The sequence below is a fragment of the Hyperolius riggenbachi genome, chromosome 1, assembly GCF_040937935.1.
Source record: "Hyperolius riggenbachi isolate aHypRig1 chromosome 1, aHypRig1.pri, whole genome shotgun sequence".
In the NCBI taxonomy this organism is placed as follows: domain Eukaryota; kingdom Metazoa; phylum Chordata; class Amphibia; order Anura; family Hyperoliidae; genus Hyperolius; species Hyperolius riggenbachi.
Genome location: NC_090646.1, coordinates 187,748,992 through 187,763,213, shown reverse-complemented (window position 1 = coordinate 187,763,213; position 14,222 = coordinate 187,748,992). Strand labels below are relative to the sequence as shown.

The window sequence follows — 14,222 nt, the reverse complement described above, 5'->3', positions numbered from 1 at the left end:
AATGGAAAATTGAGCAGAAAATTGATCAGAAATCAGTTTGCACCTGTCAGAAATAATTGAGCTGACAGTAAATCTGACAGAAAATCTCAATGTGTATTCCAAGCATTGGAGGTAGAAGATCAGCGGCCAGCTTATGGGATGGGCAGTCACTGTGGAGAGAAATTACTCTCTGAATACCAGGCGTACCAGCACACAGGGAGGGCATGACTGGGAGTAGATACACAGAGAGGAAGTAAATGGAGCAGGGGGAGTGGTGGATGGATTTGCTCTGTACATGACAGCATATAAGGTGGATGGTCACTGTGGGAAGGGGGGGAAGCTATTGCTCTCTGCATACCAGCATACAGGTGCCTGGGGGTGGACTGTTTTTGCATGTCAGCACACAGAGAGGAGATAAATGGGGTTGGGGGGGATTTGCTCTGTATATGCCAGCATATAATGTGGATGGTCACTGGGGGGGGGGGGGGGAGCTATTGCTCTCTGCATACCAGCATAGGAGGTAGGGCGTGACTGGGGGTAGATTGTCATTGCATGCCTGCACACAGAGAGGAGATACATGGGGTTGGGGGGGGGGGGGATTTGCTCTGTATATGCCAGCATATAATGTGGATGGTCACTGGGGGGGGGGGGGGGAGCTATTGCTCTCTGCATACAGGTAGGGCGTGACTGGAGGTAGATTGTCATTGCATGCCAGCACACAGAGAGGAGATAAATGGGGTTGGGGGGGGATTTGCTCTGTATATGCCAGCATATAACGTGGATGGTCACTGTGGGGGGGGTGGTATTGCTCTCTGCATACCAGCATACAGGGAGGGCGTGAATTGGGGTGGACTGTTTTTGCATGTCAGCACACAGAGAGGAGATAAGTGGGGTTGGGGGATTTGCTCTGTATATGCCAGCATATAACGTGGATGGTCACTGTGGGGGGGGGAGCTATTGCTCTCTGCATACCAGCATACAGGGAGGGCATGACTGGAGGTAGATTGTTTTTGCATGTCAGCACACAGAGAGGAGATAAGTGGGGTTGGGGGATTTGCTCTGTATACGCCAGCATATAACGTGGATGGTCACTGTTTTGAGACTCCAGCATACAGTGAGAGGGTGATTGGGGTTTATTATTCTCTCATTTCCACAAAACAGGAAGGGTCTCTGCAAATGCACCAGTATCGTCAGACCACTGAGAGGAGAACCACTATACTGGCAATGAGGATGACACTGGCGGCGGAATCAACAAGGAAGAAGTGTGTCAGCAGACCGCTTGTTAGTGAAGAAATGCCCCTTCAATTTTTGCCTCTTCTATCTGTCTTTGTGACATATCTGTTTTTGGCTATAGCCTTTTCAAAAGGCCTGACTGTAACAATGTTAGCAAACAGCGGACTGCATTGCTGTTCATCACTCTGAAGTGGCAGCAGACTGGCATAGTTTTCCCCAGCCTTAAAGGATACCAGTCAAAAATGCATGTGGTGTGTTTACAAACGGACATACAGTATTAATGTGCTACTAGCACTGATTATACAAGTTATGTAATGACACGTGGCACTGTACTGTTTACGGTTTCACTCTTTTGAAAATTCAACAAAGAGTGGTAACAGAAAAAAATGCACTGTTTATAGGGTACATTCAGACATTTTTTATACATGTACTCGCATAAAAATCTCACAAGTTGTTTTTCCTGAACCCTGGAGGCCCTCGTTATGAAATGATATACATAAATTGTACATGGTCACCTCATGTGACATGTGTTAAATAGGCCCATTCAACACAAAGCACAAAGTGCTAGTAAAACGGCATGCAAAATTCATTTTATGGCACTATACACATATAAGTAGTCTTTTCTCCATATCAAAGACAGTATAGAACAGACGAGCACATGAGCATATAGCACATGAGACAGGACATCTAGATAAGCCCCTGTATGCTTTGAGTACAATGGACTTGATTTATAAAAAAGGAAGGAAAAGAGAGCATGTTTCTTGTCAGCAGTGACCAATGGAATTCCAGCATTTTCCTTCTTGTACCAATACCAGACTAATTTCTGTGGGCAACATGCCTTTGTTTGTTTTCTCCAGCTAATGTTATATAACAGATGCTACTTTCTTGCCAAATAATGCACAAAAATAACTTAATCATGTACAGTGGACACTCAAGCATATCAAAGGCCACATATTATGTCAAGGACAGTTCTCTGCTGTTTTGGCTGTTTCTCAATATTTGCTTTGCTGAATGAATGTTTATCGTTATGTTCTGAGCCAAATCTAAATTCAACTGTAAATGCAACTGTACTGCATGACAAGAAGATGTATCTACAAGTCCAACTAAACTCAAAATCGAACAAAGCACATTCTAACAACAGTTAACAAAAATCAACAGTGTAATGTGGCAGACAGAATGTCTCATTGGCCTAATGTGTTTTCAACCCCACAGCAGCTCTCCTTTCCACTCTTGATGCTGCTGGTGTCAGTGGCATATCAGATGTAACCATAATAATAAATACATTTATTATTACAGACAAATAAGTACATTTAACAGCATCCCTGCATTACAGTAGAAAATGTGTGTACTTCTAGTCTGTTACATTTTCCTGAGGGCAAGCCTCTGGATAATAAGGTTTCCCCATCCTCCTAAGCCTCAGCAATCCAACGCTGGGAGCCCCAGAACACCAGGGTGGTAAATATTTAACTACTGCAATCCAGCACAGGTACAGCAGCGGCTTTCCAATCGGGCTCAGGCGGAAATAGCTGAGCGCGATCGGTTCCACTCTACTGCACAGACGACTCGTGTCTGCACAGTAGAGCGGACCCAATCGGGCTCGGCTATTTCTGCCTGAGCCCAATCGGAAAACCGATACTGCGCCTGCGCTGGAGCCGGGGAAGGTAAATAATGCAGGTGCTACTGCGCCTGCACCACAGCCAACATCCTTGTCGGCTGTGGGTTTAGGGGAGCCAGCGCTGGATCCCTCAGGCTTAGGAGGATGGGGAAAGCCTCATTAGGATCCGGAGGATTCCCCTTTACAAGGTAAGTATCCCTGGAGGAAAAGGGGTCCTTAGTTTCTCTTTAAAATCACAAATTCAAATCTGTAATACGCCAGTAAGAACAGACAAAATTACGATCACATCATGTTTTATTCTGGCCTGTCGGCCTATGTCAAAAAAGGGCGCCTAGAAATTTGGGCACCCAGTGATCCCGATAGTCGAATATCAATAAATTTACCAATATTTTACTATTAAACTCTACATAAAAGTGAATGTAAAATATCGGTATTAAATACCGCTATTTTATCATTATCATTTAAGCCTCAACTCCCAACATTTATCAGGCACTGCAGGTCCCCAAATTTCCCCTCCTAGCCGATAACTACAATGGGCCCCTATGGTGGCGCACAAACTTCTGCCGCTAGCGGGCGACCACATTTTCTGCTTCCGCCTGAAATTGTGGTCAACTATTCCTTCTATACCTGATGTGAGCAGAAGGTCCCCAGGCCAGTGTAGATCTTATACCATCAGGAAATGATGCCCTCTATGTCATTTCTGAACAGTATTGTAATATGTGGGGAGTTGAAGGAAACCTATAACTGAGTAGCACTGACAGGTATCAAATGTACCTTGTATTGTGTGCTGCTCAGTTCTCATCTGTATCCTGAGCGAAGTGTCAGATGAATTATAGATGTTCTCTGCTGACAGCCGAGCTCACACCACAACGTATGCAGTATAAGTCATGTACTGTATGCCACCTTTGACATGTATTCTTTGAGATTTAGAAAAATTGTGATCTGCCTAGTATTTCAATACCCAGAGAAATATGAGATGGCTAGGCAGTATGCTGTCACTTGGAAACGATTGATGAACCAGAGTAATTAAATGGGATCAGGAACGAGCATTAAGCTTTGACATTTCCTGGAAAAAAATAGTAAACTACTTCCTCCCCATTTAACAGTATTTTATTTGCAAATGCTCAGCTTTCAGACCCCTTCGCCACATCAGAGTAGATATTTTACAACCTGATCGCAATCCTTATAAGCTGCTGCCAATCAATTTTTAAATATTAATGTCCAGACTTGGATGATTTTCTTTTAATACCTCACAGGCAGCCAGCAGGATGATAAACACCAATCTGTTATTCTGTCCATTTAGCCGTATCACTTTTCTGATCATATATTTTATAGATTTGAAAGTAATCCATAAAACAAAGTCTGCGTATTCTTTTTTTGATATCTATTATTCCCTGTTCTTTATGTCTGTAAATCAAGCACCAGCCATGTAATGGTTAAAATAGCTCCTTTCAGTATTACAAGGGTTGTACACAAATTAGCCTAGTATTCCAACCCTGTACGTGGAAAAGGGAATTAAAGTCTGCATAAATAAAGGCTGGATATTGAAAGTTGTTTACCCAGGGAGTGGTGCCAAATCAGCAAGCATTGGACCGACTATAGTACTATTCTAGGCGACCAACCTCTGTGATATGACTGACAAAACATGGAAGGTGACTATCACAGATGGCTGGCAGAGTAATGGTGCTACTGTATTACTGGTGTGACTGTTTTCAGCTCGGTGTCTGGCTCTGCAACTGGCAAGGAAACAGTACGGAAGGGGAAAAGCAGTGGTCAGCCGGCAACCTCACAGACACTGACAACAATTCAATTTATGCAGTAACTGAGCAGCAGAAACAAACACATCACCTCCAGCAGTTGGAGCCACAGAATTTCAGAAGAAGGGGCTGCCTGATGGGCATTGCCACAAAGAAGGCAACAGTGTACTGCCTTCTAGGGGGAATATATGAGGAACCATGTCATCTGCAAGGGACTAGGTAAGCCCCTGTTGCTGTGCACCTTTTGGCAACGTGTATGGTGTGCGTCACGCAAGAACATCAGAAGTGTATAGACTGCACAGTCTGGCATTCACATTTAAAGGACCACTATCGCAAAAAAAAGTAGGCAGTTAAAATCTGTCAGAACTGACAGGTTTTGGGCCAGTCCATTTCCTCACGGGGGATTCTAAGGGCTTGATTCACTATGCGGTGCTAACCTACTTAGCACGTCTAAAGTCTTTAGGCGTGCTAACCAGGGTGCTAAGTAGGTTAGCACCGGTTTTCTCAATCAGATCGCGCACTAAGTACCGCGCGCAAAGTTTTGCGCGTGCAAAGTCCTATGCGCGCGCTAAGTCCCATAGGCTTTAATGGGCACTTCGTGCGGCGCGCCCTGCGCTCTGTGCAGTGTGCGCGTAAAGTGTTACGCGCATAAGTTTTGCGCGCGTAAAGTTTTGCGCGTGAAAAGCTCGTTTAGACGTGCTAAGGGGGTTTTCACAGGCGTGCTAACAGTTAGCACTGCTTTGTGAATCAAGCCCTAAGTGTTTTCTTTTTTTCAACAGCATTTCCTGAACAGTAGTTGCAAAGTCTAAGGGCCTGTTTCCATTACACGCAGATTGGATGCAGAATGAATGTAGAAAACTGACTCAAATTAATGCCTATGGGCCCGTTTCCACTAAATGCGATTTTCTGATGCAGATTTTCCCATAGGCATTCCTTGGAGTCAGTTTTTCTGCATCCAATCTGCGTGTAGAGGAAACGGGCCCTAACTGACAAAATAGTGTGCAAGTGAGTAGGAAGGCTGGCTGGTAACTTACTATTTTGGCAGTTAAATTGCTCTTCAGGAAATCTGGTTAAAAACAAAGAAAAACCATGAGAATCTCCCATGAGGCGATGGACTGGCCCAAAACCTGTCGGTTCTGTCAGATTTTAACTGCCTACTTTTTTCGCGATAGTGGTCCTTTAAAGTGCTATGCATGCAATATTATACTGCTGCATGCACTGTCGGCAAAACGCAGCACTAACCCCTTCACTGTGGTGAATAGGATCAGCAGCGTAAGGCAGAGGGCATGCAATCCCGGGCGTTGCCTTCCGAGCGCATGTCCGCCTGCGTATCCTATATCGAAAGAGGCCTGGAGGGTATTCAGGGGCCTTATTGACTCTTCCCTGACATCAACCCCCCCTGCACCTTCCCAAAAATGCCAAGGAGCGAGCTAAAGCTGCTTTTTGCCTATGTCCTCATTTCACCTTAATCTGTCCCTGTGGGGTGTGCTGAAGCAAAACCTGACTACCCCAAAGAACAACTAAAATGTATTTTGGATATGTCTGAAACATTTCTGTGTAGCTCCCTCACAATCCACCAGCAGGACATCAGTTATGAAGTCTGGAACTTGCAGCTGCTGCTTATCCTCATATAAACACACAATAATGATAATAATTCCTTAATTTCCCTCATTTGTGCACTTCCTGCATCCCCAAATGTAGACTAAGTAAACAGCAGCCAGTGGAGCTGGCACCTGTGTACCTGCTGTGTGTATATAGACAGTGGCTGGCTGGCTGGCTGTACTGACAATAGGCGTGCACACGGCTCTGAGCTCCTCGGGGCAGCAGACACGAGTGTGTCACCGATTCACACATGTTGCTTGGTTTCCTCATGCTCGGAATTAGTCACAGGAGACAACTCTCTCCTGTCACCGCTTGACAGCGCCGACCGCAGGCGCACAGGGGGTTAAGTCACATGGCCAATGCTGGCTGGAGCCGTCCCTGCTGCTCTCCCTCTGACACTCCTTCCCCGCTCCCGGCCGTCTCACTGGCTCGGCTGACCTGTCAGTTATGGAGAGGGTGGCATGACTTATATTAAGTTGCTGCGACACAAAAGCTAACCCTTTGCATGCTGTAGGAAGCCATCCTGCTGGTACAAGGTGCCGCTGGATCCCGGGGACCTTGTGCACGAGATATGACGCTCATCGTGTTACATGCAAAGGGGAAGAAACTTACTGCGCGCACCCTTTATGCAGAACGGCCAGACGACTTCTAGAATGAGCGGCTGAACTTGTATTTACTGACTTCTCCCACCTATGCAGCCTTTCATGCCTATAGCACAGTGAGCCACTAAAGACGCATCTGGGAGTGACCCAGTCATAGGTTTCCTTTTTCAAAGTATACTCATGGTTATAAAAATGATGTACGAGTTAACCTCTTTGGTATTCCTACTTCATTCTTTTATCAATGTTTACTTGCTGTAATAGTTTCATGTGTATTATACCTACTGTACTTACATGTGTTTAAAACAAGCTCTGGCCTGATCAATAATGCAATATACTTGAATTATTGCTTGAGTCCCTTTCTAATGCCTGGTACACACAATGCAATTCTCCATCAGATTCATGGTCGAATTGATTATTTCTGACAAGTCCAATCTGATTTCTGATCGATTTTCTGATCACTTCTATACAAAATCGATCAGAAATCAGATTGGACCTGCCAGAAATAATCTATTTAGCCATCAATCTTACCAAAAATTGCATTGTGTGTACTAGGCATAAGATATTGACAACCACCTCCAGTGTGTACAGTATACGTTTTTTTTTAATGCTGGGTATCCATTATTCTCAATGAATGACTGATTATGTCAAGTTTCAGAAGAATCTTATTTCATGTTGACCAAAACATTACCAGCACTATCTGTGTACCACTGAGTGCAGTACAAAGCCAAAGGCCAATAATAAGGCTCTTAGCCTAGCTTTATGGAGAAAAGTATGGCCATTTCAACCAATATTCAATCAAAAGTCAGTTTTGTATCCATTTTCACTCAGTTTGATGTCTTTATTGAATCAAGCTTCTACAGGTAGTACCCAGGTTACATACTTCCCAACTTACAAACAACCCGTCAATACAAACAGCACACACATCACAATGATGCCACTTCCATATTGAAGGACAAGACAAACGACAGCTTGTTGGAGCTGTGTGGGGCATTTTTAGCAATGACTAAATGGCACAGGGGGAAACTGGAGACACAGGGAAGGCATAGTGGAGGCTCAGTGTTCTGACTTACATACAAATTCAACTTAGGAACAAACTATAGTCCCTATCTCATTCGTTAACTGGGGACTACTTGTATTGAAAACATCTAGTGTGGTTTATGCTTATCTTTACTATGTGCTTACATTGGTAGAAAACTAGCTACAGTGTGTACTAATTCATTTGAAAAAGCAACTTCTAAAATGTTTCTTTACTTTGAGGCCGGGGTCACACCTGATGGACCTGCAGGCAGTTTTCCCACAGTCGCACCACATGTGACAGCCCAGGTTAATAAATGGGCAGGTTACCATTAAAGGGAACCTGAAGTGAGTAAAATTATTTAAAATAAACACATGGCGTAACTGCAAATGAATATTACATGCTGACCTCGCTGTCAGTTCCTCTCAGAAGCTCACCATTTTCTTCTTACAGTGATCCCTACCATTTATGACATTATTTTGTCAGAATTGAAATATACCAGTTGCTGTCAGTTATATATCAGCAGCTGTCAGTTACAACTGAATGTGCAAGGTAATGTCCATGTTTCCCTATGGCTCAAGTGGGTGATATTGCAGTTTAAAAGTGTGCTGACCAGGAAGCTGTTATGGGGTAATGGCCATTTTTAAAATGGAGCATGGAGAATTCCATTGATCACAGTGGACAAACAGGATGCAGGAGAGGAGAAAGGGATTGAGGAGTAGACTACACAGGAGGTAAGTATGACCTCTATGGTTATTTTGACTTTTTATTTTCAGTTCAGGTTCTGTAACGACCGCCTAACGCCGATAGGCGGCGGCAGGTCGTAAGTGGTTTTACATGGAAACGGCCGCTCGTTCGAGTGGCCGTTCCATGTCAGTTCACGGAGGCTGTCTCCATGAACAGCCTGCGAGCCTCCGATCGCGGATCGCAGGCTAAATGTAAATCCCCGGTGTTTATGTCGCACGGCGGAGATCGGCTATCCCCGGCCTCTGATTGGACGTTCCATGTCAGTTCATGGAGGGTGTCTCCGTGAACAGCCTGCGAGCCTCCGATCGCGGCTCGCAGGCTAAATGTAAATCCCCGGTGTTTATGTCGCACGGCGCTGCTGCGTAGCAGCGCCGTAAAGGAGATCGGCTATCCCCGGCCTCTGATTGGACGTTCCATGTCAGTTCACGGAGGGTGTCTCCATGAGCAGCCTGCGAGCCTCCGATTGCGGCTCACAGGCTAAATGTAAACACACGGGGAAGAAATCCGTGGTGTTTCCGTCGCACAGCGCTGCTGCGCAGCAGCGCCGTAAAGGAGAACGGCGATCCCCGGCCTCTGATTGGCCGGGGATCGCCGGCATCTGATAGGCTGAAGCCTATCAGAGGCGGTACAGGACGAATTGCTGACCTGTACCGCCCATGGGAAGGAGGGGAGGGAGGGAAATAGAGGGAGGCGAAATATCGCTGCGGAGGGGGGCTTTGAGGAGCCCCCCGCTACACGCAGATAGCCGGCGGCGATCAGACCCCCCCAGCAGGACATCCCCCTAGTAGGGAAAAAAGGGGGGGGGGGAGTCTGGTCGCCCTGGCTGCAAGGTGATCTGTGCTGTGGGCTGGAGAGCCTACGCAGCTCAGATGATGGAAAACAAGCCCGGTCCTTAAAGAAGATCTGTGGTGATTTCCGTGCACATCGATTTAAACCTATAACTATGTCCCTCATTGCGCCCTCTCTTTAGCACTTCTATTTTCGGCGCTCTCCGAGGCCAATAAATAAGTTAAAAATATAAATTTAACCTTATATTCCGATTGTTAAGATGGCCGCCGAGCCCATGTGACTCCGGAACTGCTTCTGGGTCATCGCTATTCGCCCTCTCCATGTCCTGCCGTGCACGAGAGCCGCTCCTAACTGCGCATGCGTAGGCTCTCTTGCTCGGCATATGCGGCGAAAACGTTGCATCCTCCGTGACGTATCACTAACGGAGTTGCGCATCCTGCAGTGCTGCTCACTTATTTCACCGTGCAAAGTATGTTAGATAGAAAAATCGTTATACTTTTTTTGTGAACTGTCAGCTGCAATGTTGGTGTATCTATCTCAATGTCTCTCTCTATGTATATACATATATATATATACACAGTGCAGTAGGCAGATGATGTGACAGGATGAGAGATAATCAGTCCCTGATTACCTCTTTTACAGAGAGATAAGCTTATCTAAAAAATACACGGGGCAGCTCTCCTCAGCATTCAGCCTCCTTCCCCCTGCTCTCTGGAACCCGCACAAAGGTCAGGGATGACTCACACGATGACGTGTAAAGGGGGAGGGAGAGGCAGAACAGGGAAGAAAAGCTGCAGCTTTGTCTGCCTCTTCCTGGAGCCAAATATTCGTCTAGTTAACTAGACGAAAAATTTGAAAGGAGCAGGAAAGAGACAGGACTGGTTTTAAAATACAAGATAGGGAAGAAAATATTTGTACATGAGAAAGGAACATAACTACTGATTTAAATTACATTGTGAAAAAGGGCAACAGAACCCCTTTAAGTGGTTAAGGGTCTTTTTTTATACTGTATCAGTTGCTGTCAGTTGTAACTGAAAGAACGACTGATGTGCAGTCCAGTGTCCATGTTTTTTCTCTGGCCTCTTTCATACTATACGCTGAAAAACTGAACCTTATTCACAAAGCTCTGCTATGGAGAAAAAAAAATGCATAAAAATGCAACACATTAAAACGCATCAAGTGTAAAAGGGCCCATAGTACGTTTCTAACCTGCGGGAAAAAACTTGCTGCCTCCACTACTTTTCTGTATACCGCGTGTGATTTCTAACGCCGATAGTCAGCTGTCAAATGGCGCACATGGAAAAAACAAATTTAGAAACGAGAAAAATCATCTGTGGAAAATTGGGGGGGGGGGGGGGGGGTTCCACAGATGATTTTTCTCGTTTCTAAATTTGTTTTTTTTAAACTGGGGGGGGTTTAATCCTAGTATTTTAAAACACCATTAGAATGCTGTCATACAATAATACTATTTATCAAAGCCTGATTTTAAGACATTTTACAACAGGTAGACAATCACCTAAGCATGCAGCACCACCTCTGGGCAGACATGCCTTCCCTAGAATTCCAGCCCTTGGCACACCCAAAAACTAATTCAGGCAGCACAGGTTATAGGAAGGTTATTTGGAAATCCACTACTGACCTAGCAGGTAGAGCAAGGGAGAGAAAAGGGCAAAGATGATGATTTGAATGAAAACACTGGCAGTTTCCAGGAGACAGAGCTGGGAAGCTCCACCTGCACCACGGTGAGCCACACAGGCCTGCAGCTATTTGGCATGCAGCCTACTGCCCTGTGTGCTTTATTATTCAGCATTACCTGGCACGCCAGCAATCGGTATCAAGTTCAAACCTACACACTACTAGTTTGCAATAATACATGACATACACGTATATTGAAGACTGGAATTTTCCACCACTATGTAGCCCAGTCGTTTAAAAAAAATATGAATATTTAAAATATATTGAGATGACTTGAGTTTCCTTCCTTCCCTGACCACTGATCAATATTGGAACAAACACAACCTTTTCCCCACCAGCCTCGTTATTTATGTAGCAGACGTAGTACAAGGTGGCTGCCCTTATTTGATAAACAGCAAGGTGCAACGTGTAACTACCAGCAGCAATTGATCCATCATCCTCTGCCATTGTTTTGACAGTTTTCTCTAAACTAATGGAAGGTGAGCCCTGATTGGTTGCCAAGGGCTACTGCACAGCATCCCTTCTTGCACTCCTGATGTGGCAGACCAGGCAGCAGGCTGCATGGAGTGTGTCACTGAAAGTTACATATTTCATGCATATCAGAGCTACAGTGCACATAATGGAAGTGACTGAAGTCAGAGGGATTTATAATATTGTATCTGGAAGTCGGTGACTGAGCTGTGAAAATATATATTAAAAAAAAAGTTCCTACGCTGTTTGGAAACTACAGTAATAAGAAACTCGCATTTATTCCTCTGGATCTCGCATTCTTTTCGCTGATGTTGGGCTCCGCAAAATAACACACCTAAAAAACTTGCCATAGCTCTTCCAAATCACGCCGCCAACACGCAGAATAGTAAAATAAAAACCGGACAGTGCAAATACACTGAACATACGGATCAAATGCATGGGGGAAAAACATTAAATATAAACGGTGCACTACAATGCCACTGTCTGCTAACTGGCATTAATCACATCCATTTGAACGAGTGTATGGTACAGAGGTGTTTCTTAATTTTTTTTTAAAAAATATACATAACTATATTTGAAAAAATAAATGTAAATAAAAATTAAGACACTATGAACATGCTATTCGTAATATGATCCGCTCCGTCGGGGGAGATGATCTGCAGTTGATTTAAATAAATACTTAGCAAGGATGGCCGCTAAAGTCTAGCAAACACAAGCTAGGAGGATGGTGTTGCATACAATGCATTGCAGCCTATGGAGACACTACTGTCTGAGTCTGTCTGGGCGCTCGCTAACTAGACTTGCCTTATAAAATATAAAGACATAAGTGTCGCCTAGCCAGACTGTCCCCAGAAACGGCACCAGATGGACTGATGTCAAGTGCTGATCATGCGTGTCAACGTGCAAAGTAACATACCACACCACCTACATGGGAGTCACATGTAACACGGCTGACAGTTAACCCCTGTGGCGCTGGCAGAGGAGGATGTGTGAAGGAGACACACAAGTTTGACTTTAGTTTAGGCTAGACATGGGAGAGGAGGCGCTGATCATGTCATGTGTATTCAGTCTATCCTGCCTGGACTTTGCACTATGGCACTGGCAGATCACTGCACACTGGCTGGCCATTATTGCCACTCACCTTTCCTATGACATGGTAAGCGGCTGGCGGGGAGCTGCTCTCCTGCTGCCACAATATTGTACACAGCGATCCACAAGACACCAATTCAAATAGTCTGCCCCAAACTGCAAGCGATTCCGAGCTGACCCAGATAGCAGCGATCTCGTCCGGCAGATGACAGCTTCACCGGCGTGTCCAGTCACACCCTCCACAGGCAGAGGCAGCCGGAGACTGGGGAGCCTGGGCTGGCTGCTGAAAGGTCAGCACCTGCAGCCTGACATTGCCTCTCATCAACTCCGGCCGCTGGGCTGACTTGTAAAACTTTTCCTCCTTCTCCACAGTCAGACTCGTCCTCTCATTCCTGCTCGTCCAGCTCGTGACATTTCCTCGTTTCCCCCCAGAGCACTCTTCGTGGAAGTCTAGCCACTGATCCCGGCTGCTGGCGGCGCTGTGCACGGCTCCTCCAGGCGCACTGTCTAGTGCTGGCCAGCGTCTGAGCTGACAGACAGGCACAGCGCTGCCCGGCCACTACTTGTATTGGAAGCAGCACTTGAGTGACAGGCAGACTGAGCACGGTACTGTCTAGTTCCCATGCAGAGAGAAGGAGCTGTGAAGTCAGGATGACATCAGCAGGTCACGTGACAGTACCAGTCACATGATGTACAGTGTTGCCAGTGTATGTGTGTGTGTGTGTGTGTGTGTGTGTGTGTGTGTGTGTGTGTGTGTGTGTGTCTGATTCAGGAAGAATTTCACTTTTACTGTCTCCCATGCAGTATTACAGTACTGTTACCTTACAGCGCTTCCATTCTTTTTCCTCTTCGCTCTTCTGAAGCCCTCTAAAGGGCAAGGCTAAAAATGTAAGGGATACAATGTGAGAGAAATTAGAGAATATAAATATACTGCATAGTTCCCAACTGTTCCTCTTTCTTTCCCAGTTGTCCCTCTTGTAGGTCATATGTACATTGCAATTAGGGTAAACTAGTTTAATAGGAGAACTATGTTCTTTAAACATTTATTTATTTTTGGTAGAGATTATTGTATACATTTATAAATTAATGGTAATCTGCATTCTGCTAATGTAGTTTTAATGGTCTGCATATCTGGAGGCTTATCAGGAGCATGTCTTTTGCTAGAATAGTTTTACAGTAAGGCTCAGTTCAGATGAACGTCTGCAGCAAGAATGCAGAAAAGCATTTGACAGCTTTTGGTGGCTTTCAGCATCGCTTTCCAGCGTGGGTCACCTTTAACTCCCGCAGCGATTCTGGAAGAGGCATGCAACTTGAAATGATGGAAAAAAATCAGGATCAGAAAGCACAACGCATGCTACGTACCTGTTGGAAGTACTGGTAAAATTGGTGCGCGCTTCCAGCCCACAGTAATTTTACTGCTACATAGTGAATATGCTCAATAGTGTTAATGTACCCTAAATCCCAATACCAGTGAATAACACTCTAATTTTGGATAGCATCGAAAGAGGTTAGAGCCTTTTCTGGGTTATTATTGCTGACCTTAGGAATAGGAAACCTGTCAGCAAGTATGGTGTTAGTTTTAAATAGTCAGTCAGCTGCACAACCGTAATGTTCATGCAGAAGGAGGG

At 45.1% G+C, this 14,222-nt stretch overlaps 1 protein-coding gene across 4 annotated transcripts in view; it reads right to left on the bottom strand.

Moving 5' to 3' along the window:
- The window catches only part of NR3C2 (nuclear receptor subfamily 3 group C member 2), a 470,603-nt gene extending 457,374 nt beyond the window's left edge, over window positions 1–13,229 (bottom strand). For 2 of the 4 annotated variants that reach the window (XM_068279217.1, XM_068279219.1), the window contains exon 1: window positions 6,372–6,602. In XM_068279217.1, the coding sequence (XP_068135318.1) occupies window positions 6,372–6,456 (85 nt within the window). In that variant the 5' untranslated portion in view covers window positions 6,457–6,602. Of the gene's footprint in view, window positions 1–6,325; window positions 6,603–12,646 lie in introns of those variants that run through there. The other 2 variants (XM_068279226.1, XM_068279231.1) reach the window with 2 other exon arrangements.
- Window positions 13,230–14,222: the final 993 nt, after the last annotated feature.